This window comes from Microcaecilia unicolor, chromosome 5, assembly GCF_901765095.1.
Source record: "Microcaecilia unicolor chromosome 5, aMicUni1.1, whole genome shotgun sequence".
NCBI classification, from domain to species: domain Eukaryota; kingdom Metazoa; phylum Chordata; class Amphibia; order Gymnophiona; family Siphonopidae; genus Microcaecilia; species Microcaecilia unicolor.
The window spans coordinates 326,089,432-326,115,821 of record NC_044035.1 but is presented as its reverse complement, the minus strand read 5'-3'; the positions used below and the strand labels follow the sequence as shown (position 1 = coordinate 326,115,821).

At 43.3% G+C, this 26,390-nt stretch overlaps 1 protein-coding gene across 3 annotated transcripts in view; it reads right to left on the bottom strand.

Moving 5' to 3' along the window:
• CDH16 (cadherin 16) overlaps positions 1 to 26,390 on the bottom strand; it is a 167,316-nt gene that overhangs the window by 42,954 nt on the left and 97,972 nt on the right. For all 3 annotated transcript variants that reach the window (XM_030204463.1, XM_030204464.1, XM_030204465.1), the window contains exons 13-14: positions 12,800 to 13,050; positions 8,966 to 9,099 (exon numbers count right to left, since the gene is read on the bottom strand). In XM_030204463.1, coding sequence (XP_030060323.1) covers positions 8,966 to 9,099; positions 12,800 to 13,050 — 385 coding nt within the window. The remainder of the gene's footprint in view (positions 1 to 8,965; positions 9,100 to 12,799; positions 13,051 to 26,390) is intronic.

The window sequence follows — 26,390 nt, the reverse complement described above, 5'->3', positions numbered from 1 at the left end:
AAAAAAAAAGGAACTACCTTCCATATTCCAATAATTTATTTAGGCATAAGCACTTACACCATGAATATAAAAGTTCATGCCTCAAGTGCTGCAAAGAGGCCAGGTTCTCAGAATATCTATAATAAATATGCATGAGACAGAGTTGTATCCATGGAGGTAGTATCAATGCAGATCTGTCTCATGCATATACACTATTATTAATCTCCTGAAAACCTGGCCTGTGTGGCAGTCAAGGCCTGAACTCCTGTATCCCTGACCTGCACCAGGTCTTACACCTAAACACTAGGTAAGTATTTCCCATGTTAAACTAATATGCTAATAAGGCAAGTAGGTGTCTTTGTTCCTTTATAGAATAAGCAGAACATAGGCACCTTCTGGGTGGCTATCATATATAAGTGTTGTGTTTTAGAATTACATCTCACCCATTCCTGCTTGTTCTCTACAAACCTACATTTAAATAAACCTTTTTCAACATGTACACCTCAGTTATTCAAGCACACAGCATACAATTATTTCAATGAGTAAAATTAAATTTTTGGAACCTTTCCTTCAAAAACAAAAAACCATCATGAACCTTTGTGACAATGCCAGGTTGTAATTGGAAAAATTAAAGCATATGTGGCCTCTGAAATCTTTACAGAATTAAATTCTAACGAATGCTAAATGACAGCAAACTTACGGAATTGAATATTTTATCTGTATTAAGATTCATTAAGTTCATAAAGATCGATCTTGTTATAATGCATAGCAAAAACAGATAATGGAATGGTACATTAGCTGCATTAAATGTATTTCTATTGAGCTGTAGGATGCATCGTCTTCCTGGACCTAACTGGTTTTAGAAAGCTAGATGTAACGGTAAAAGATACTAATCGTCCAAAGTCAAAGTTTTGTATTGTTTTGGTTTTTTGGCAAAGAGAAGTCTCCACTGTGTCTAACTCTACCGTCCACCTTTCCTAAAAGGTGGCTAACTCTGCCGTCCACCTAAAAACTGAGGGCCTGATATTCATCCCTGAATATTCAATTCTGGCCATTTTCGGGCTCTGGCATTGAATATCCAGATGTACACAACTGGGCAAAACTTAGCCAGTTAAGTGCAATATTCAGCACTTAACCGGCTAAGAAGAACTGCATAATGATAGGACTGGGTTTTATGCAGTTCTATTTATGTGATTATCTTAGCCGGTTAAATGATGAAAATTGGCACTTAACTGGCCAAGTGTTGACTTTGGCCCAGGAACGCCTCCAAAATAGATGGTTTTGACTTGGACACTAACAGGTCATTTTCAGTGGCACTATCCAGTCCCAGTTAGCCCCAGATAGGCCGTTGAAATAGTTTTGAATACGGATCCCTGAGTTAATAACCAAAGGAGCAAGAGTGGAGGATAGAATAATGCAGTCTTAAATCCAGTAGATTGTAGAATCCACAGCACTCTTATTTTACCTGAGGGAGATTATGGGGCTCATTTTCCAAAAAGTGGCGTAAATTGGCATTTGGGTATTTTTCTCACTTAACCGACTATCCACGAATATTCAGCGGAAAATAGCCAGCTATCTCCCGCTCAGTATTCGCAGTCAGTGCATACCCACGGATTCTATATAGCACGCCTAGAGATCCACGCCAAAATCAGAGTGGATTCTATAACAATGCACGTCATTTAACAAGCTTAACAAGCTAATGAGCGCTGATAATAACACTTGAGCAATAATGAGCACAAAGTGGCTCTGATTAGAATTTAGGTGCACAACTCATTAAGCATATTCTATAACAATGTGCGCTGAACTTCTAACGTGTGCAGGTAAAAAGGGGCATGGTTATGGGCGTTCTGAAACTTACATGCCTAGTTATAGAATATGGCCCAGTGCACCTAAATCTACATGCTGGTGTAAATGGATGCGCCACTGAAATATCAACTACACGTATTCTATAATCGGCACCTAAATCTAGGCACTGATTATACAATACGCTTGGTTGGCACTGATTTCAACGCTGATTTTTAGGCGCCATATATAGAATCTCCCCCATAGTGGCTAACTGGCTATATCGCCACTATGTAAAAGTGGTGTGTGTATCTGTGGGTGAGTGGATGGTAATTTTGTCTGTTTGGCACGGGGTCATCAGAATCCCTTTCAGGGGTCCCCTTTGCCCCTCACACTCACTAGGGGATCAAATGGTATTAGTCCCTTCCTTGAGAGTATAGTGATTTTCATTGTTTTTAATTTGATTTTTGCAATAAAGGGATTAGATTTGTTCAGCTCCACTTCTCCAAGGAGGCTATGAACCTTCTCTGGGGCAGCAGAACATTTTTTTGACTGAAGGCGCCAAACAAACCAATCTCTAGCCCTACTCCAAGCTCTCCATTGCTGATGCTTTCTTAGGCAAAATATTAGTGGGTCCATGTGGTCCATCCCATTCTGTTGCATATGAACCTCCTAGCTTGTGTGTTCCTGTCGGAGATGGGAAAGCTTGCATCAGTATTGGAGAGATGAGCGACTTCTGGCATTCCCTCCTCCTATGATTCTGTAAGAGACCCTCATATCCTCAGGAGCTGGAGGACCTAAAGAAGAAGGTGAAGTCCCTCTCCATGAGGCAGAGTGGCTGGAACAGGTGAGAGCCACTCTACTGCCCACTACAGGTAGGTGGTATTCATTGATATGTTTCAGTCTTGCACACTTCTATATATGCTGCCTCTCTCTTTCATCTTACATATACCCAGTGCATTTTATCTAGCAAAAAAGGTGCCGGTACTCAAATGCTAGGCCACCCTTCAGGGGTGGGGTGATCACTGAAGGACCCACCCCACAATAGCCAGGCCCCCTGCAATCAGTCACAGAATCTATGACAAGGAAGAATTGGTGTATAGAACCTGAGCTCTTTCATTAGAACTTGTGTTCCATGGGTCAATTTTAGCGGACAATGGAAAAGGTGCCGGTACTCAGTACCCCCAAGTACCCCCTCAAAAAAAGCCCTGCATATACCCACTAGCATGAGTCTTCCACCCAAGGAATTGTGTCCTCCCAAAAGAGTACAACTAAAGTCACACTCAAAGCCGCTTCTAACATACAGTCATTCACAGAGCTGTATTTTGGAAAAATAAAAATTCAACTCTCCCTGCTCTGACTGATTAGGGTTATAATGGAACATGTTTCACAAAGATATTATGGTCCCAAATTATGCAGGGCCTTAGAAACATTGGACTAAACCCTCAAGTGGTATATTGTAGTAGAATACATAATTGGTGACACTTGATCCCTTCACTTTAAATTCTGAAAGACCCTGGCTGTGGAATTCTTCATCTGTGCATTTGCATTTATTGACTTTGGGCTGAAGTCAAACAAAAATATTTCCACTCAACATCCCATTGCACATGCTGCCACTATAACCTATGTTATAAGATGCATTGCTCTAATCTTGATTTCAATTGTTGCTTGTGCATGTCTCAGATAGTTTGTCTATTCATGAATGGAAGATTATAGTTCCTCAGGTTATCTTGTAATGTCAAGGCAAACTTAATTCCATCCTTGATCTAGCTACTACTCCCAGAAAAGTTCTAGGTTTTGTAATTTCTCCGCAATTTTTACAGATTTGACAAGCTGGAGTATAAGTGATGGGGCTTTTACAATTTATGTTCCTTGCTTTTGTTTCCTTTTTTACTCTCCATTATATTAATTATTATTTTATTTATGACATTTATATCTTACATTATCCCGATGTACCTGAAAAAGGCGTTACTATAAGTTTTTGTCTCCATGTGTCTTCTTGACAGTTTCTTCTCTAAAATCTTATTAGGATATCTGGAGAATAACAGACCCTCCCACCCTCCCAACCTCTCCTTTAGGATTATACAGATCTTGCAGAGTGGTGAACAGCAAACCAGCTAAACAACTCTCTTCATCGAGATAGGCAGTAGGGCTTTTCTGATGACTCCCTATATTCAAGGGAGTGCTTTACCTGGATGTGTAGTCAAGCATAGGCTTCAAAGAAGGAGTCTGAAATGTATCAACAATCTCTCTTTCCCTTCTAGAGTTTTCTACAGCAATGGTTCTGAACCCAGTCCTCAGGACACACCCAGCCAGTCACGCTTCAAGATATCCACAATGAACATGTATGAGATTTGCACCCCAAGAAGGCAGTACATGCAAATCTATCTCATCCATATTCATTGTGGATATCTTGAAAAGCCAACTGGCTGAGTATGCCCTAAGGACTGGGTTGAGAGCCACTGTTCTGCAGGCAACCTACCAATTAACAGGCTACTCTTAAAACCCTGGACTGGATTATAGAAAAATACTGCAATCCAGGTAATAGTCTTGTTTCCTCTTGCACCCCTTCTCCATCATTTGCCAGTACAAATATAGGTATAAAATCAATGTATATTGTCTGCTGTCTCCTGTATACCTGGTTGCAGTCTTTTATTCTGATAAGAATTGCATGAAATTTTCTATTCATTGAAAAAGTGTCAGCCCCACACTCAAGGCTTTCTTTTTGCATGTATCATGAATTTTCTTAACAATTAACTTGACATAACAGAATTCAGGGATGGGATGTACATTTTTTCTCCTAGCTCAATTATATTCTTTTCATATTTAACAGAGGTATTCTGAGCCTATTTTATCACTGATTTATGGCTCAGTTTAATGCTTTGTGTTTTTGAATTACAGGAATCATTGCAGGAGAATCTTCACCAGATGAATACATGGAGGGACATTTTCGATCGGGGATGCCCATCTCTAAGGGCGCCCATCTTCGAGGATGGCGCTGCGAAGGGGCGGGGCCAACCGTATTTTCAAACAAGATGGGCATCCATCTTTCGTTTTGATAATACGTTGGGGGCGCCCAAATCGCGACCTAAATGCTGAGATCGACGGATTTAGAGATGGGCGCCCTCGGTTTTCCCCCATAATGGAAACAGATGGCGCCCATCTCAAAAACGAATAAATCCAAGGCATTTGGTCGTGGTACGGGCCAGGATTTGTAGTGCATTGGTCCCCCTCACATGCCAGGACACCAACCGGGCACCCTAGGGAGCACTACAGTGTACTTCGCAAATTGCTCCTAGATACATAACTCCCTTATCTTGGGTGCTGAGCCCCCCCGAACCCCCCCAAAACCCACTCCCCACAACTATACACCACTACCATAGCCCTAAGGGGTGAAGGGGGGCACCTACATGTGGGTACAGTGGGTTTCGGGTGGGTTTTGGAGGGCTCCCATTTTCGACCACTAGTGGAACAGGTGGGGGGGGGGGGATGGGCCTGGGTCCGTCTGCCTGAAGTCCACTGCACCCACTAAAACTGCTCCAGGGACCTGTATACGGCTGTCATGGACCTGAGTATGACATCTGAGGCTGGCATAAAGGCTGGCAAAAAAAGTTTTGAAAGTTGTTTTTTTTTAGGGTGGGAGGGGGTTAGTGACCACTGAGGGATTCAGGGGAGGTGATCCACAATTCCATCCGGTGGTCATCTGGTCAGTTCAGGCACTTTTTTGGGACTTGGACCTGAAAAAAAGGGACCAAATAAAGTTGACCAAATTCTCGCCACGGACGCCCTTCTTTTTTCCATTATCGTCCAAGGGCGCCCATCTCTTATCCACGCCCTGGTGCGCCCCTGTCCCACCTTCGCTACCCTTCCGACACGCCCCCGGGAACTTCGGCCGTCCCGGCGATGGAAAGCAGTTGGGGACGCCCAAAATCGGCTTTCGATTATGCCGATTCTGGCGCCCCTGAGAGAAGGACGCCCATCTCCCGATTTGTGTCGAAAGATGGGCATCCTTCTCTTTCGAAAATAAGCTGGATAGGGAAATGGAGGGCTTTTTCGTACTGTTTAAATATGTGTTTTACCTCTGTGATTGGCTGTTAGTAGGTTACAAGAACGAATAAGATTACGTTTCTCTCCCATAGCAGTATGGCCACTTGAACTCCTCCATTCAAGCTGAAAACAGATAATGACCTCAGCTGGTCTGACTAAGGCCCGTTTTGCCTCTCCCCCTCCCCTAACTGAGTCCCATTTAGGTAAATTGTTGTTAGCATCAATGGGGCATGAATCACTGCAGAGAAACTCATGGATGAATAAACAGCCAGTGACCATCTTTGATAGATTTAGCTGCTCTGGTCATTAAAATAAATGTATCTTGGGGTTTTCATTCCTCACCCACGTAGCGTAACACATTCAGAACAGAACGAGGAGCCTTCCAATGCAGTGAGTGATGGAGGCTGGCAATGCATCATGAAGACATCTTTTCGACACGGGAAGATATATTGTCTCCCATACTGATGTTGAGTCATTTCTAAGTCAGCCTGCCCTCCTGCCGCTTACGCTGGATATGCATTATCAACACCTTGTTTTTCAAGTCCTAAGAAAGATGTATATTCATTGAACTCATCATAGGAAACGTATTATGTCAATTATATTCTTTATAAGGAGTGCACTGCAGTGCTTAATCACGCTGTAGCCCTTCATGTGCAATTGTAAGTTATGGTTGAATATACTTTAACTGAGAAAGGGAACCAAGCAACAAGGATTAAAAAAAAAAGAGTAAATACCTTTTCTGGAATTAAAGGGTTGAGGATTAATCTGCTCTTGTCCCTGAATAAATTGATCCCAACAGGGAAATGCCCTATTTATTTATCTATTTATTTATTGGGATTTATTAACTGCCTTTATGAAGAGATTCACATAAGGTGGTGAACAGCAGGTACAGCTTGACATAAAAACTTACCTCTCCCCCCTTTTACAAAGCCAGTGGCTGCCGGTGCGGTAATACTGAGCGGCAGCCGCTAGCACGGCTTTGTAAAAGGAAGGATTACAGTTTTGTTAATAGCATAACTGTAGTACAATGACCAAATATAAGCAAATATGAACTTGGAGATGGCAAATTGAATCCTAGGACTAATGCTATACAGGATCAGAAATAGAGAGGCATATGAGCCCCATAGTCATTTAATAGCATTGTAAAACAGAAATATGATAAATATCAGGAAAATGCAAATGATACCATAATAGCATGGGAAAATATTCATATCAGGGGCGTAGCCAGATCTTGGCGGGAGGGGGGTCCAGAGCCCGAGGTGGGGGGGGGCACAGTTTAGCCCACCTCCCCCAGGCGCTGACCCCCATGCCAACCCTCCCCCACCGCCGCTACCGCCGCCAGGTACTTTTGCTGGCGGGGGTCCCATCCCCCACCAGCAGAAGTCTTCTTCAGCGCCGGCTGACTCTGGCGCCTTCGCTGATGATCTGTTTCTGACTTCCGACATCCTGCATGCACGTCCTGTATGTAGCCCCGTGCAGGACATGAACGCAGGACTTCAGGATTATCCCTGCATGTCCTGGGCTGGAGGAGGGGTTGTAGCTGATCACAGAGGTGCTGTATGGCAGTCCTGTCGAAGCAGAACCTAGTCGGGCATTCCTGGTCAGTGAGGTCTCGGAAGCAGGTGCAGGGCCTGAACACTCTATGATACTGATATCTCCTCTGGAACCTCCCCTCCAAACTCTCATCCACCTCCAGTGAGGCGTGAGTCGCCATTCAGCTCATCCATGATTGGCGTGCAAGTGTCCCACCACAACAACAGGTGCAACCACTGTGCACACCTCGACCTACAGCACCTCATGAGACCCAGACCAGCGCCCGCACACACACAGTCATGAGCAGTGGCGTTCCTAGGGGGGCGGACACCTGGGGCGGCGCCCCGCCCCCCGGGTGCAGCGCCCCCCCCCCGATGCAGCACGGACCCCCCCGCGAAAGAGCCCCCCCAGGTGCATGCCACTGGGTGGGGGGGGTGCCGCAGCACGCGCCTGCTGCAAGTTTACTAACTTTGCTCGTTCGCTGCAGCTCCCTCTGCCCCGGAACAGGAAGTAACCTTTTCCGGGGCAGAAGGAGCTGCAGCGAACGAGAGAAGTTAGCGAACTCTCGCAGCAGGCGCGCGCCGCGGCACCCCCCAGCGGCGTGCACCCGGGGCGGACCGCCCCCACCGCCCCCCCTTGGTACGCCACTGGTCATGAGACACACACTAGCTGCCCAAAACACTCACTCACCCATCACCAACAAACAATCATAACATATACAGCTGGAGCATTAAACGCTCACTCTCCCAAGAACAGCACAGAGCCCTCACACAAACAGCAGCAGCAGCACAGAGCACAGTGAGACACTGGGAGTGAACAGAGGAGCAATGAGAGACAGGAGATAAGCAGAGAGGAGATAAGTAGAATGGGAGATGTGGGGGTTTGGGGACAGTGAGGGTTTGGATGAGGGAAAGAGGCGAGATACAGAGGAAGGGAAGGGTGTGGCTGTGGGGCTAGGAGGTGTAGGCAAGGACTTGAGGAGGTGAGACACAGAGAAGGCAAGTCAGGAAATGTAAAGGTCAAAAGGTTCAGACTGGGGAAAACAGACAAAGGTAACAAAACACTCAGCAACTTTCCATTATTTCTCACAAACTTCTACCTCTCCACTCCCCAACTCAACAGCAATCACCATCCCCGGATTCCATAAAGGTTGCCCAAATTTGGGCACAGATCTCAGGTCTGCATGCAAACTAATTAGTTAATGAGCTATTATCAATTATTGACGTTAATTGGCACTAATTAGGATTTATGCTCAGATATGCCTATGTGCTATTCTGTAACACTGTGCACCCAAATTGTCTCGCACACAGCTCAAAAAGGAGCATGGCCAGGGGAAGAGTATGAGTGGGTCAGGGGCATTCCGAAAATTGGGTGCAGTGTTATAGAATAGGGTCATTGACCCGTCCAACTGCCATTGGTTGCACGCCAGCTTTTACACCAGGTGACCTTTATAGAACTGGCGCTTAGCGCGGAACTTAACAGCGTGGAACTTAACAGCACCTAACTTTGAGCGCTATTTACTGAATCCAGCCACATTGGTCTACATCATTAGAAGAAGCATCCTTGGATTACTGTGAAGCTTTGAACCTTGGCAGTGCTCTTCTGGTATTTTGCATGGTCCTACCTTTCTCCCACGCTATCACCTCTACAATGTACAAGTCTGGTACCAACTCTCGGTCCAGTAGCTGAATGAGCTGAATCTCCCCAGACATTTCATCCATGGAAAACCAATTTGTAGAATCATTTCTCAGAGAGTAACTGTAAAGGAAAAACCACGATAGAAGAAAATAAGATGATACCTTTTTTATTGGACATAACTTAATACATTTCTTGATTAGCTTTCGAAGGTTGCCCTTCTTCGTCAGATCGGAAATAAGCAAATGTTGGTAGATGACAGTATATATAAGTGAAACATCAAAGCATTCCAGTGACAGTCTAACAGCATGGGGGTGGATAGGTGAGAGACAGGAAGAGTCGGGTGGATGAGGGACAGGGAGATATGCATGGAAACAGGAGGGTGACAAAGCAGTACAATTTTATGGTTTATAATGGGCTAGAAAACCCAGATCCTAAGTATAGCAAATTGCAATAGTCCAAAAGCCTAGAGATGTAAGCAGTGCTGTAAACAGGGAGGCTGAACCCCATCTCTTGAAGAAGCAATGAGGCATGGCAAATGGGGAGCCTGGAGGAGGAGATACAGATGGTTAGATGAGGGGGAGGAGGAATTAAAGAAGACCCTCCACCTGGCAAACTACTTCCATCATTCTGAAATCAATGCTCATATTCACTTACTCTTCCCAGCAATGCTCTTTCAGCTTCCCCTGCATTCACTCAACCCACTGCCACTCATAAGATCACCCTCCACCACATCCTATTACTCACCCAGGCTCCCCCTCCTGCCACTAACTTCCACCCACTCACTTATCCTGACATTTATATCGCCATTTGCTTACTTGGCTCCTCCACCATGAACCCTTATCTACTCACTAATTTACTTACTCAGCTCACCCTGCCACTCTCTGCTTCTACTCACTCAACCATCTGCTACTTGTAACCCCCATCCACTCACAAACTCACTTAAACATATAATCCACTACTCTTAACTGTCACATCCATTCATGAATTGCCCCCAACCCCCATAAACTCATATGCACTCACTCAACCCACCTGTCTCTCTGAAACCCTATCTACTTACAGTGGCTCACTCCACCATTCATAACACCCATATCTACTCACTCTGCCCACATTCGCCATTTATAACTCTCCAGGCCAGTGGCATAGCTATAGGGGGCCTTCGGGGGCCTGGGCCCCCCAAATTAGATCCAGGGACCCTGGTTTGGCTGGCGGGTGTCCCCAACCCTCGCCAGCTGAAGCCTTTCTCCTGCACTGTTCTCTGCGCATTGCCTACCCTGCTTCCTCTTACATCGCATGCATGCTTGGTTTTAGTGAAACTGAGCATGTGCGACACTTTGCGCAGGCTCAGGTTCACTAAAACCAAGCATCCATGCGACGTGAGAGGAAGCAGGGCAGGCAATGTGCAGAGAACAGCGCTGGAGAAAGGCTTCAGCTGGGGGGGGGGGTGTCAGGGACCCCCGCCAGACAAAGTATGTGGGGTGGTGGCAGGGAGGCAGGCCAAACTGTGCCCCCCCCCCCACTTTGGGCTCCGGACCCCTCAAACATTGAGGTCTGGCTAAGCCCCTGCTCCAGGCATGTACTTGCTTATCCTTACTGCCAGTCTTAATCCCTCATACACTCGTTCATTTAGCCTTCCCATCCATTCACACGTTTGCTCACTTTCTCAGCCCCAGCACCCACTAATAATCCCCTATCCACTCAATCACTTGGCTTCCGCCACCACTTCTAGCCTCTCCGTCCATTCGCTCATTCATTTAGTCCCTTTACCACTCTTAAATGCTCCATCTACTTGCTCACAAAGCCCCAGCACACACTCCCAAGTGAAACACGCCTTTGTGCAGAGCTCAGAACGTGTGCTTTTCAACTGATTATTTTGGTATTGTGTATTGTTTTGTTTTTGGCTGTGTTAAAATGCTACATGAAGTCTACTGCCTAAAATCTGGAATTGTGGCAGACCCAGTGCAGTCGCCCACAGAATACGCTGTTGACATGAGGCTGCCAGGGAAACTTGCCACTCACATTATCATCCTTCATGTTTCATGATTTATCTCACCAAAGGGGTAAACAAGATTTCAACAGTCTGTGGGAAAAGCTGGAAAGACTTTCTGAAGTACAATATTCCCTCATGCTGGTGGATGGTTATGCCTTTTCTAAGGAGCATTGGGAGGATAAAATATTCTTTATGTGTTGCATGTTCACTTACAGATAAACAGAGAAAACCTGAGCCTAGACCACTCTTTGCCTATGCACATCTTGCAAATTCTTGCCTAGAGGAAATAGGTAAAAACTGGATCCTCCTGATCCTATGCTTTCCACCTTTAAAAACTGCTGGGGATCCAGTGGATCCGACTTTTGCAGTGCTCTGGAACTGCTTTTATCCCGGAGGCTGTAAGTTGCAGCTCCAGGAGCCACTGTAGAGGACCCAGTTTTCAGCGGATCCTACTTTAGAGCCAGCTGCTGTCATTTCAAGAACCAGGACCCAGAGCAAAGACCAGATCCCATACACTGGCACCCAGAGCGCTTTTCTATTACATGGCGCTTAAATGCGATGCTGCATAGTTTGATGGTGGGGGGGGGGGGGAGCGGTATATATGGGCGAAGTCTGGGCAGAGTTTGGGTGGGACATACGTTTACATGCAGACCGCTTCTTTCTATAACTTGGCATTTACATTTATGCACTAAGTGTATGTGTAAGTTATAGAATGCTAGCACTTATGTGTGTGATTGTCACAGTTGCACATGTGCCAGTTGTGCACTAAGCAATGTTCTAAAACTTTAGCACACAGCTTGCTTAGTGCATAAATGCAAGGGGTGTGCACGGGGGAGGCGCATGGGCATGTCCTAACATCCCATCCCAAACTCCAGACCACCCAAAATACAGCAGCCATAGGAGCCAACTTTTCAAAATTATTGGGGGTGCTAAGCCCAATGGAAATGACCCCTCCCTGGACACATACAAGGAATTTTCTCAATATGGGGGGGGGGGGGGTGCTCAAGCACCCACAGCACCCACAGAGTCGGTTCCAATGAGTCAGGCTGATATTCAGCAAAACACGCTTCGAAAGTGCCAAACCCCTCCGAGAAAAGTTAAATTGGCTCCCAATCAAAGAACGGATCATCTTCAAAATCTGCACCTTAGTCCACAAAATCATGTACGGCGTAGTCCCAGGATACATGACAGACCTTATAGGCTTACCAATAAGAAACAAAGTCAGATCGTCAAGATTTTACCTAAACCTACACTACACAAATTGCAAAGGACTGAAATACAAAACAACTTACGCAGCCGGCTTCTCCTACATAGGCGCACAACTATGGAATGGGTTCCCAAAAGCTGTGAAAACAATCTACGACCACTTGAACTTCAGGAAATCACTAAAAACCAACCTCTTCAAAAAGGCCTACCCCAACGACCCCACGTAACCCTCTTCACCTACCAACACAGCATGACTATGATCGAACAAGACAACACGCAATCTTCATTCATTCTGACCCTCCACTTATACCTCTTACGATCACTATACAACTTTGTATTTGTTAACCACCGACTGGGCAAACGCCTTTGATGGTACTATGTAAGCCACATTGAGCCTGCAAATAGGTGGGAAAATGCGGGGTACAAATGCAACAAATAAATAAATAAATCTACATGTGCAACTCTTTTGAAAATGGGGTCTGTGGCATTTCCCCTAGAAAGAAACAGCAATTTCTTTCACAGTAAATTCTTATCTGTTCCCATTGAATTCCATTGACAGAAAATGAACTTGTTACTAAATGGAAGCATGCATAATAGATTATAAGCTGGGGTTGTTGAGATTCTTACCGTAAGGATGGTGTAGGAGTGGTATCTGGTTCCAAGGCTTTCACAGTTACGACTACTGTTCCTGGCTGCAGGTTCTCAAGTACATCTACCTCATACTTCTCTGAAGTAAAGACTGGGGCCTCATTTATGTTTTCCACCAACATGTGTACGGTAGCTGTGGAGCTGACACCATACTGGACTCCAAGCAGTGGGGCTTCATTTTTTGCAGACACAATCACAGTATACTCTCCGATTTTCTCATAGTCAAGTTCCTGTGAACATATTAACCAGGTACTTTATAAGATCTTCCATGTATTTAAAAAAAAAAAAAAAAAAAAATATATATATATATATATATATATCTCATGTTCTTGATTCACAAAAGAAATCTGCTTTAAATGTCAGAAGTAAAATCTTTCCATTACTACCTTTTTCCAAACCATTACCCAAAATGCTTTTCCTACAAGGTATTACATTAACAATTCTAAGGATAAATATTAGTGGCATTCATCTGGAAGGGTTGTCAAACAAAGATATGTCACAAAGGGTTTTGACAATGTGGAAATATCACTAAGCCATGCTCGAGTCATAAAATGCATGACTATTTTTTTAACCTATTATGAAGTTCTTTTCTTTGCTTTTTTTTTTTTTTTTACTGTCATTACAATGACACCTTGTTCTGTGGCCACAGAGGTGTTTGTGACTTAGAAATTCCAAGCCCCTGGCATGAAGGGGGAGCATGACACGTGCTATGAATAAATGAATGCGCTTCAGTTTCGATGACAAATATTTGGGAGTACCAGAACAGAAGTACATGCAATTTTGTTTTGTTACTTTCTTTGAGTGTTAATGTTTTATAATGGATGAGAGAGGGAGGGTAGAGGACATAAATGACAATGAAGAGTACGGGTCTGTTGGGGGAGGGGGATTCATATCTCTGACTTGGGTCCCAAGTGTATTGATCTTTCTGGCATACATTTGGCCCATAAACTATAATTGATCATGTCACAAAATCAGCACTAATGATGGAGAACTAGTTATGTTGCTTAGTCTCAGTTCGAAATGTTCTTGGTCTGTGATGCTAGGATAAATGGAATTAAAGGTCACAATTAAATTATATAGAACTACAAGCACTCAGGCTTCTATAATATTCTTGTACTATGGACAGAAATAACCGTGTTTATGATACTGCAAGTGACTGTGAAAGCCAGCTGAAGTCTCGCTTCCTTGCTCTACTATGTGACTATCTATTGCTAACCTTTTTCACATAAGCACTAAAACTAATGAAATGTATAAGCAAAAACAATTCATTATCCTTAGTAGCTTTGACTGTAATGATAATTGATTCCTGGCTCTATAAATCCTGAATTTTTTTTTTCCTACATAGGAAAGTCTTGGATACTGGAGCACACAGAAAGCTCGTGTGAAAACTGATTTGCTCATCTGTCTGTGCAGCTGGTACTGGCCCAAAATATCCTTGCTGGCACATGCCTCAACAATAACAAAAACTGAACAGTGGAACAGAAACCTGGACAAATTCTTGCAACAGCTAATATTACTCTACAATATTTGGCTCTGGAAATTTTGAGAAGAGCAATCGTTTTCTGACATTTTCGAGAATTCAACAGATGTTTGTCTCCCCCAGCCCAAACCTATAACTCTTCCCGTCACCCCTTCCTGATCCAACCAAACCCCAGTGATGCCAAGGGTAAAACAGTTTTTGCTGCATATCGCCTAATGCAGCCTAGTAAAAGGACCTTTAAATGATATAATTATGACTTACTTCATCTTAGTTACGGCATTTAAGGTTGGCTTGGCAAACTCTTACAGTACATGGCCACGTCAAGACAGTGATAATGAATTTAAAAACTCCAAACAGCCCAGAACACCGCAGCCAGACTCATTTTTGGAAAACCTAAATATGAAAGTGCGAAGCCCCTAAGAGAGCAACTGCACTGGCTTCCGCTCAAGGAACGAATTGAGTTCAAGATCTGCACGACCGTACACAAAATTATTCACGCAGATGCCCCACTTTATATGTTAAACCTAGTGGACTTACCGCCCAGAAATGCCAAAAGATCAGCCCACAAATTCCTCAATCTGAACTTCCCCAGCTGTAAAGGAATGAAATACAAACAGGCCTATGCTACTACCTTTGCGTACAAAAGCACACAGTTTTGGAACGCACTACCCATGGCCTTGAAAACCATGAATAATCTAACTAGCTTTCGCAAAGCTTTGAAGACATATCTTTTCAATAAAGCCTACAAGAAACATCCTTAATGAAACAAATCATTCCTTAAACCACCCAAGTACATAAAAAAACACCTCTCACACGACCTTACCTAACACCTGCCATCTAAACCCTCTTTACCTTCAGCTTACTACCGACTGTATTTCAAACCATGTAACGACTATATCATTACAACACTCTGTAAGCCACATTGAGCCTGTAAAAAGGTGGGATAATGTGGGGTACAAATGCAATAAATAAATAAATTAATTAATGAAACATTTTCTGTGTCTTTTTAAAAAAAAGTCTCCCATCTTATGTTCATGGCAGATCGCTCCTTGCCCTTCCCCGAAGAATTAGATCTACCACCCCAAATGAGCCAGATTGAAAACTTGGGTCTGCATAGGCAACAGAGCGGCAGATCGCAAAGATTGGCGAGTGAAAAGAGGAGCTGAGGAAGGACACAGTGCCCCAGGTACGCCTTTAGGACAAGGTGCATGGGGATTTGGTGTCTTCAAAAGCTGTGAACTAGGCAGCTGCCTGTGCTGCTTATACCTGCACCCCAAAGAATGAGATTGAAGGCAAAAGAGTGAGATTTTTAGTCAGTGAATCCAGGGTATAAATCTAGAAAGATTTAAGAGGCCTTTTTACTAAAATGCATTAAAAAATGGGCTTCGCTCATTGTAATGCTGGACTTCCCTACGCACTAAGCCCATTATTAATGCAGAGGTAATATAGAGCTCTTTCTTGTTGTACTTTTGCAGGTCCTGTGCTAATTTGTCTATCAGCATGTGAAACCTATCAAAAATTAACATGGGCGCACTTACCATCCAGCGTTAACTGGTTAGCGTGTGCTAATCCTAACATGCTAGCTGGCTAACGCTTCTGTGTCTATTCTCCACCCATGATACACCCCTATTAAAAATATTTTTAAAAATAACAAGTACATTAACACAAGCAAACAGGTAAATTACCGCAGAATACTTTAAACATGTTTTTCATTAAGCCTGCGTTAAGGCTTAGCACATTAGTAAAATGAAACACATAAATCAGATGAATATATTTATATTAAAAATTAATTATTTTGGATATATCGCAAAGGCAAATTTATTACCGATAGTATGTTTAGTAGTGGACAAGTTTTGATATATATGTAATTAATTTTGGTATATATATTTTTTTATATACTTTTATTGTTTATAATTATTTTTCAATTTTACAAATAGAAGTATTCTCTCTATTGTTGATTGTCCAGACAAAGCCGTAATGATACTACATATGTATGATTCATTCATAGTGATGTCTTCCTACCATAATGTTTATTATCTTTTTAATTTAGTATAGAATTATTATTATTATTTTTTATTGTTATTGTACTGTGATTAAATTTATGATTCTTAATTATTTAATTTTTGCAAAAATGATATGCATGTTTTTAAAATATGTTTTATTGTTAGACCCCTGAGGCAGGCGTTGCTTTACGCCGAAACACGACCCGTGTCGGGTCATTTAGTAATAAAACACTCCTGTTGTCTCAGTCTTGAAGGCCCAGTGTTGCTTTTTTGTTTGTGTACTTTTTATGTATGCTGGTTACCCTCTCTGTTTGGCTTGAGCCCTTATGCCACCCACTGAGGTGGCGATAAGGGCTCCCGCGCTAACTTGGTGGTAACCGGGCAGCACGCAGCGATGCCCGATTACCGCCGAATTATCACTATGCAAGCCATTTCCGGGTTTTTTCTTTTTCCCCCGGAAATGGAGCACGCTTGAGGCGGGATTACCACCGGTGGCTGTGTTGGGCCGGCGGTAGTCCTGAAAGAGCGAGCGGTAAGCCCAACATGCGTGCGTTCTGTAAAAGGGCCCCTTAGATGCTTAACTGGAGCCTGTTCTATAAAGGAAATAGGCACCTACTTTCTTTATGGATTACTAGTGTAGCAGGGCAAATACACAAGTATATTTCAGGCACGACCTCTTATATCAGCTATAAAGCTGGTGTAAATGCTCATACCTTAATTGCTAAAAACCATGCTTAAATTATAGCATTCTCTTATTTACACTCTTAACTGTGCACCCTGCCCATGCTACTACTACTACTACTTATCACTTCTATAGTGCTACAAGGCATACACAGCGTTGTACACCATACATGAAAAAGACAGTCCCTGCTCAAAGAGCTCACAATCTAAAAAGGCAGGTAAACAGATAGAACAACTAAGAATTAAAAAGAATTAAAGGGAATTAAAGAGGTGGGGTACAGGGCAAGTGAGTAGAGGTTAGGAGTCAAAAGCAGTGTCAAAGAGGTGGGCTTTTAGCCTGGACTTGAAAATGGCCAAAGACGGGGCTAGACGTACAGGCTCGGGAAGTTTATTCCAAGCATGAGGTGCAACGAGATAAAAGGAACGAAGTCTGGAATTAGCAGTAGAGGAGAAGGGGACAGACAAGAGAGATTTATCTACAGAGCGGAGTATCCGAGGGGGGGGGGGCGTAGGGAGAGACAAGAGTGGAGAGGTACTGGCGAGCGGCAGAGTGAATGCACTTATAGGTCAGTAGGAGAAGTTTGAATTGAATGCGAAAACGGATAGGGAGCCAGTGAAGTGACTTGAGTAGAGGGCTAATGTGAGCATAGCGACTTTGGTGGGAAAATGCTCTGGCCAGACTCCGCCCACATGTACACCCACCTTCAAACTACACACCACTGTTTTTAGGTGCCATTTTATAGAATAGGGCTTAGCTGGAAAACTTGCATTTGCGCGTGAATGGGCACACATATGTACATATATACCAGTATTTTGGTCATTTACAGGCAATTTTGGCAACTAAATAATTCCCAATATGAGTACATTCTCTGGGTTTAAAATTGCTCTCCACTCATTGGCTAAAAATACGTGTAGTTTATGGTTTATTAAATTTATTATACCGCTTTATATAAATTCAATATCAAAAGCAGTTTACAATACACTTATATTATTAAAGAAAAAGAAAAGGAAATGAAATGAACTACAATAACAGGAAAGCCCACACATCTCAGACCATTCATTCAAAGATGAAAACATCCACTTCAGTTACCAAAAATCAGACCCCCAGACTTGCTCTTGGAAAAGCCAATGGAAAAAAAAGTATGCTTTCAAAAGTCGCTTAAAATAAGATAAACTTTTCTCAGCCCATAAGGTCCCTGGAACCTTATTCCAGAGATCCGGTGCCACTACATAAAATGCTCCCTTTCCTGTTGCTACCAAGCCTCTGTATCCCCTATGCAGAACTTATTTTATTCTGATTGTATGGGGTAAGATCTTCATCGGCTTAAAAAAGCCTCCTTCACAATTCCAGAGCACACTAAGGAGAAGCCTAACTGGGATAATCAAACCAGTTCAAGCACGAGGTCTATACCCTTGAGAAAGCCGTATTCGGCGAAACGGGACCCCGTCGGACTAAAAGATAAGTGCTTGCCGTTTCACAATTAAGTTATATGAGTTAAAATTACAATAATTTGTGTATTCAAAATGGAATTGTGAAGGAGGTTTTTTTTTAAGCCGATGAAGATCTTACCCCACACAATCAGAATAAAATAAGTTCTGCATAGGGGATACAGAGGCTTTTTTTCCTCCACAACTGTGTAAAATAGATTGCCACGCTATTGTCTAATCCACCATTGGAGGATTTAACAATATTAGTTTTGAATAGTGTGGTCGAGTCCCATTTAATAGCAGAAAGATGTAGCCCATCATTACAAAACAACCTGGGCCCTGTGCTGGTCAGTTTTGTTCCCCCTCCCCCCCCCCCCCCCCCCCCCACACACACACCCAGGACTTAAGATTTCAAATGAGGAGTCAGGGATTTATTTATTTCAACAGAATTCTTTAATCTTAGTGGTTTAGAAGCTTGGGATACCCTGGATCGAAAAAGCAATAAAATGGAACTGTCCCTCCGAGGAGCATGAAACCAAAGGGCAAGGGGGAGTGAGAGGGAGGTGATGTAAGGGCTAGCTGGCAGTGAGGTAGGAAGAGTATGATTACCAAGGGGGAGGGGAAGGAGAGAGAAGGAGGCAGAAAGGAAGATGGAGATGGAAAGAGAAAAGAAGCTTTAACTTTTGGTCAGCTGCCAACTGCAAAGTGGGATGCATGGGAGCACAGGACCCTATGGGGCTGCCCATGAATCCCATGACTCTATGGCTTTTGCAAAGAGTGTGCTCATACATAGCTTAGTACATGCATTTGATGATACACAGCATCCCCTGCAGGCACAGCCAAGACCAAGGTCCTTGATAACCAGCATAGAGCAGAAGCCACGTTTACTTCAAGTGCATTGCCGTGCTAGCATGTGCTGCCAACACATATTAACGTGTCATTTACTGCAGATCCGTTTTATGCAATGAGACTTGTTTACTAATGCATGTTAAATGGCAGTAGTGTGTGCTAATGCAGTAGTACATTTTAATAAGTGCATTATATAGAGAGAGGTTTTCTTTGAGAAAATAGTTCTACTGCGTTGACTGCATATTTTTTGAATTGGGGGTAAGAAGGAGAGTTGTCTGTTCAGAGAACAGCCTGCTCTTTGCAAGCTAGAGGTGCCCCTTTGCTAAGCCACATTATATTCAGCTGTTTGTTGTTCTGGTGGGTGAAAGCATGATTCATCTTTCATTTGAAAAGACAGATTCTTTGGACTTCTCTTGCAGATAAAGCACAGTACATTCTGTTCTCTCGGGAAGAGAAAGCCAAATAAAAATTACTTTTTTGTGGTTTTTGTTTTGTTTTGTTTTTTTTCTTTTTCTCTTTAAGATGATAACATTTAGTGATATCCAAATTGAAAGCTGCAACAACAACAGATGTCAGATATTGGGTCCGATGTGCTAAAACTGTTTTCTCAGACTGAGCTATGCTGGATGGATCTCAGGCCTTTTTCATAGATGTCTTCAGCTGATGGGACTTGGGAATCCCCTAGCTCAGGTGTATAATATTTAAGTTGGGGTGGGGGCACAGAGAGAGAAGGGTGGAAAGGGCTGGCTACAGAGAGGACACTGTGCCCCCCATTTTGGTGGTTGGCCCACTGCTTACAATGGTGAACAGGTTATGTAATGTGGACAAATGTCTATTGATGACCAGGTTGTATGCTGAGAGGCTAGGTCTTCAGAAATGAACCAGCTTAGCCCAAATTATTAACTCCATCCTCATGACAGAAGTCCACTTGCCTTCAGAGTCCTAAAACTGAACTTCTCATTTTTCCCCCTAAACCCTCCTACCCTCTTCCCCCTTTCTCTATCTCTGTTAATGGCTCTCATATCCTCCCTGTCTCCTCGGCTCGTAACCTTGGTGTCATCTTCGACTCCTCTCGCTCCTTCTCTGCTCATATTCAACAAATCGCCAAAACCTGTCGCTTCTTTATCTTCAACATTAGCAAAATTCGCCCCTTCCTTTCTGAACACGCCACCAAAACCCTTATTCACACACCCTTGTTACTTCTCGCCTAGACTATTGCAATTTACTTCTCACTGGTCTTCCACTCAATCATCTTTCTCCTCTCCAATCTGTCCAGAATTCTGCAGCTCGACTTATTTTCCGCCAGAATCGTTATGCCCACACTAGCCCACTCCTCAAGTCACTTCATTGGCTCCCTGTCCGCTTCCGTATACAGTTCAAACTCCTCTTGCTGACCTTTAAATGCATCCACTCTATGACCCCTCACTACCTCTCCTCTCTCCCTACATTCCTCCCCGTGAACTCTGCTTTCTGAACAAATCTCTCTTGTTGTCCCCCTTCTCCTCCACCGCTAACTCCAGACTTCGTTCCTTTTGTCTTGCGGCACCTTATGCCTGGAACCGTCTTTCCGAACCCATACTGTACGTCTAGCTCCTTCTTTACCTGTTTTTAAATCTATGCTAAAAGCTCACCTTTTCACTACTGCCTTTGGCTCCTAACCACTACTCATTTGCCCTCCTCCCCCCTGTTCCTTTTTACCCTGTAATTCCCTTGCCCGTAATGTCTTGTCTGTCTGTTTTATCTAGATTGTAAGCTCTTTGAGCAGGGACTGTCTCTCTATGTCAAGTGTTCAGCGCTGCGTGCATCTGGTAGTGCTATATAAATGCTATTAGTAGTAGTAGTAGGTTTGCCTTTATTGTGCCATGATAAAATGTTTAATGCAGCCATACACCCCACAAAATTAAGCACTGGTACTGTTGTATATTTAGTGGCCCTGGCTGTTCAAAGGACATTGCTAAAAATATCTATAAGTGTCTACTGTGCTGCTGCTCACACACATTAATTTTTTTTTGTTACATTTGTACCCCATGCTTTCCACTCATGGCAGGCTCAATGTGGCTTACATGGGGCAATAGAGGGTTAAGTGACTTGCCCAGAGTCACAAGGAGCTGCCTGTGCCTGAAGTGGGAATTGAACTCAGTTCCTCAGAACCAAAGTCCACCACCCTAACCACTAGGCCACTCCTCGAAGGCTTGCTTTGTTGGGGTACCTTTTGTGCATAAATTATATGAAGAATCAACTAAAGTAACAACAATGATGGGTGTAGAATTACAAAATCACTAAGATAAACAAACAAAAATTTTTGTTTATGTCACAGTCCCACCATCTGGGACTCTGAAGCAACTAAGCGAAACGCTGGCCATCGTAGGCCCGGGAGCGAGTGAAACAGGGGCGTATCTGCGTGGGGCCACAGGGGCCTGGGCCCCCGCAGATTTCTCCCTGGACCCCCCTACCACCGTCAACCCTCCCCTGCTGCCGTTGTTTACCTTTGCTGGCGGGGGACCCCAACCCTCCGCCAGCCGAGGTCCGCTTACCGCCTTTAAAGCTATTTCTTCAGCTGGCGGGGGACCCCAACCCCCGCCAGCTGACCCGATGTCAGACTCCGAACTGGATTGAACAGCTATCAACCACAGCACTGCCATGGAGGCCAAAGAAGAACTTTAAAGACGTCGGGTCGGCTGGCAGGGGTTGGGGTCCTCCGCCAGCTGAAGAAATATCTTTAAAGGCGGCAAGCAGACCTCGACTGGCGGGGGGTGGGGTCCCCCACCAGCAAAGGTAAGCAACGGCAGCGGGGGAGGGTTGGCGGCGGGGGGGAGGGTGGAGAGTCGTTGGTGGGGGGGATCTGGCAATGGCGGGGGGGGGGTTCTGGCAATGGCAGCGGGGGGTAAAATGTGCCCCCTCCCTCTGGCTCTGGCCTCCCCTACTGCCGGAGTCCAGATACGCCCCTGGTCAGTGAAAAATTGGAAGAATTCACTAGGATCTTTATCCTGCATATTATTGCTTCACTAAGGTAAGTGGGTTTTTTTTTACACTTGTGCTTTCAGTAAATAATAATGGACATTGAATGCTTGAAGATTAAAAAGATTTCGCTCTCTGGATATCTTGATAACAATTGATAAAATAAATTGAATACATTTTATGGAAGATTTTTTGCCAAGGATGAAGTGAAGATCGGTTGATCAAGATAGCTCTGCAAATCTTTTTGATTTTGAGCTCTTTGAGGCTTTTTCTTCCTTTTTTTTTTTTTCCAAATTTTTGGTTTATGTCACATATCATTGTTTTATGTGTTTTCATTTTGTGGATTACTTTTTGTTTGTTTATCCTTGTACATTATATAAAGAACAGCTGAATTTTGTTGCTCTGTACATAACTGTTCCTCTAGCCCAGTGGTTCCCAAACCTGGTCCTGGAGGCACCCCAGTCAGTCAGGTTTTCAGTATATTCATAATGAATATTCATGAGATAGATTTGCATACAGTGGCAGAAGTACATGTAAATCTGTCTCATGAATATTCATTTTGGATATCCTGAGGTGCCTCCAGGACCAGGTTTGGTAACCACTGCTCTAGCCCCTGGCCCGCCCCTAACTCAGTCTCCCAGTATACACATGGAGGGGCATTTCAAAAAAGCTGTCTAAATTAAAAAAAAAAAAAAAGTCCAGCTCATAACATCAAAACTGCCATCTCACAATGTCAAAATGGTCATCTCACAGCCAAAGTCAAACAGGAAAAGCATCTGGATTTCCTGTTCAATTAGGGCTGTGAGATAAACATTTTAACACTGAAAACATCCAAAGTGAAAAGCCATTTTCCAAAGTGAAACTTTTGAACAACAAGAAACCAGGAACCTGAACATGTGTCTGGCATCTTTTTCAAAAATATGGCTACACAGATGTCCTTTCAGAACAGAGGAGTAGCCTAATGGTTAGTTAGTGGACAGTAAACCAAGGGACAAAGGGTCAAACCCCACCATGACTCTTCTTTTTGTAAATTTGGTTTATGTTTATTAACATTTTTTGTACCGCTTAACTTTCACTGAGCAAAGCAGTTTACAATTTAAAAAAAAATACAGCATATATATCAGTAAAATAACAGATAAGAACTCCATTATTATGATAGGAGAGCCTAAAATCTTTCACCCAAGAGACCATTGATAAACCAGGGGTGTAGCCAGACTTCGACGGGAGGGGGTCCAGAGCCTGAGTTGAGGGGACACATTTTAGCCCCCCCCCCGGCGCCACCACCACCTTTGACCCTCCCGGCGCCAACCCTTTCGACCCCCCCTTCCTGCCACCGCCGCCAACCCAGGTACCTTTGCTGGCGGGGGTCCCCAACCACTGCCAGCCGAAGTCCTCTTCTCCGGCGCTGCCACATTGCTGATCTGCAAGGCTTCTGTTTACAGAAGAGGACTTCGTATGGCGGGGGTTGGGGACCCCGCCAGCAAAGGTACCCGACGGCGGCGGCGGCAGCGGGGGAGGGTTGGCGGCGGGAGGGGGGTCGAAGGGGTTGCCGATGGGGGGGGCAGGGCCAAATCTACGGGGGCCCATGCCCCCGTTGTCCCACATAGCTACGACCCTGTGATAAACATATCATCCTTAGTAGATCATGTTTCCTGGAGAAAGACATACATCCTGTTAATATATCTTGTCATTCTGTTTTATGTCAGTATACTATACTGTATTAGCAGAGTTTTCTATACTGCTGACATTCCTTGGAAGGATTCAGAGGGGTTTATAGTTTTTAAGATATCAGTGATCAAGGAGAGAACATAACAGAGCTTGACAGCATTAAGTACAGGAGCAGAAACAGAGTTGAACCTGCGGAATTAGAAAGTAAAGTCAATGTTATTGTTCAAACAGATAAGTTTTCAGTATCAAAGGCCTGATTAAAAAATAGAGCTTTCAACATAACCTTGAATCTACTAAAATTTGCTTCTGCCTGTAAGGAAGGTGGCAGATTATTCCATAGTGAAGCTGCAGCATAAAAGAAGACCGTATACTGAGTGGATACCCGTCTAGCTCTTTTCAAATTAGGTATAACCATTGTGTTACCTTGTAAGGAGCGTAGATTTCTAATTGGTGTATACGGAAGTGTCATGGAATGTAAATAATCTGGACATTGTCCATAATAGGCTCTATAGGACAAAGTCAACTGCTTAAAATTTATTCTATATGATATGGGCAGCCATTGATAATTCAAATAATAGGTGACATGAACATAAAATCTGCCACTTCCCAGCAGTCTTAAATAAGTACATAAGTAATGCCACACTGGGAAAAGACCCATCGAGCCCAGCATCCTGTCCACGACAGCGGCCAATCCAGGCCAAGGGCACCTGGCAAGCTTCCCAAACGTACAAACATTCTATACATGTTATTCCTGGAATTGTGGATTTTTCCCAAGTCCATTTAGTAGTGGTTTATGGACTTGTCCTTTAGGAAACTGTCTAACCCCTTTTTAACCTCTGCCAAGCTAACCGTCTTCACCACGTTCTCCGGCAACGAATTCCAGAGTTTAATTACACGTTGGGTGAAGAAACATTTTCTCCGATTTGTTTTATCGCTGCATTTGTCTTATCGCTGCATTTTGTAATGTTTGCATCCTTTTAAGGTTGGAACTAGGTTCTAGCTAATACTACATTGGCATAGTCCCTCCAGGCCTGAAAAATACCTACTGTACCTGAATGTACACCACCACTTCAATAGCCTCCAGGTTTGCAGGTGTCATATATTTAGGTATAATAGGTAATTTTCTGTTTCTGGAAGGCTCAGAATTATTTAAAAAGAGTTGAAGTAATACAGCAGAACCCGAATCGGCGGAACCACTCCTAAACACCTAAGAGAAATCAACTTGGAGTTTTGGCTCCCGTGGAGGTTACATTGAATACCATCTGGAAGGCGCTTCGGGACCTAACGGTGGCAGTAAATAATTTTGTTTCAGATATAATTTTATTAGAGAGTTACATGGACAATTTAACTGAACCCTTTGAGAGTGAAAAATTGATATAACAAATGATTCTACACGAGCAAGAAGTGGTTATGATTTTGAAAATGATAATAGACCAAAAGCTTTGAATAATAAAATGAATATTATTATAGATGATTAATATCGAGATTATTGTTTTTCCCAGAGTTCCGGGTATGACTCCTAAAGTTTTCCTCACAAATATTTCCTTAATTATTGCTTTAAAAGGAGTGAAGCCTGTGAAAACTGGGATTACTTTAATCAGTGGGATTTGAATTAGAGACTTAAGTAAACGTATTGTTAAATAACTTCTGGTTTTTAAAAGAGAAAGAATGTCATCAGATGTATTATTTCTAACTAATATTGGACAATAAGTATGTTTTCAATGAAATGATTTGACTATACACCGTATTGGCCTTGAAGAAGCCAACCAGATGATCAATGTGGAATAATGAATTAGACGAGTAATATCTGGGGATAATCAGGTTAATACCACGTTTTTTTTCTGTTTACTGTTTAATTAATTTCCTTGTTTTGTTCCACTCTCCCTATTTAGTGGTCTAAGGAAGAGAATAGAATTACCTGACTGAAATAATTCCTATATATTACTTTCTCTGTATTTCCGACAAGTTGTTTTATCACTTGTAAAAATTTAAATGGTTATAAATAAAAAATTTAAAAAAAAGAAAAAAGAGTTGAAGTAGGACTTGAACCTGAATTTCTTGGTTCATAGTCCACTGCACTACTCCTCTGACCTGCTTGTGTTTTGTTTAGAATAGCCATAATACCTACAGAGAGAGGGGTGGAAGCCTGGTTTTTCATTCCAGTTTCACTTTCAGGGGAGAGGTAGGGGGGCAGCAACCACTGGGAGATTAAGGAGGGGATCATGCCTTAATCCCCCCAGTGGTCAGCTGCTCAATTATAGCAACTTTTTGTAACTTGAATGTGACTGAAATAGGTCTAGAAAAAAACTTCCTTCTTTTTAGACATGGACGTTTCTTCCCATTCAAATATTAAAACTCAATAGAGATAAAACCCAATGTCTCATTCTCTTGTCCCAATACAATAATGTTCTCCCCTCGGCAATTAACGCACAGGGTTCATCCCTCCCAATCTCAGACCACTTGAAAATCTTAGGAATAACAATTGACCGCAACCTAACGCTAG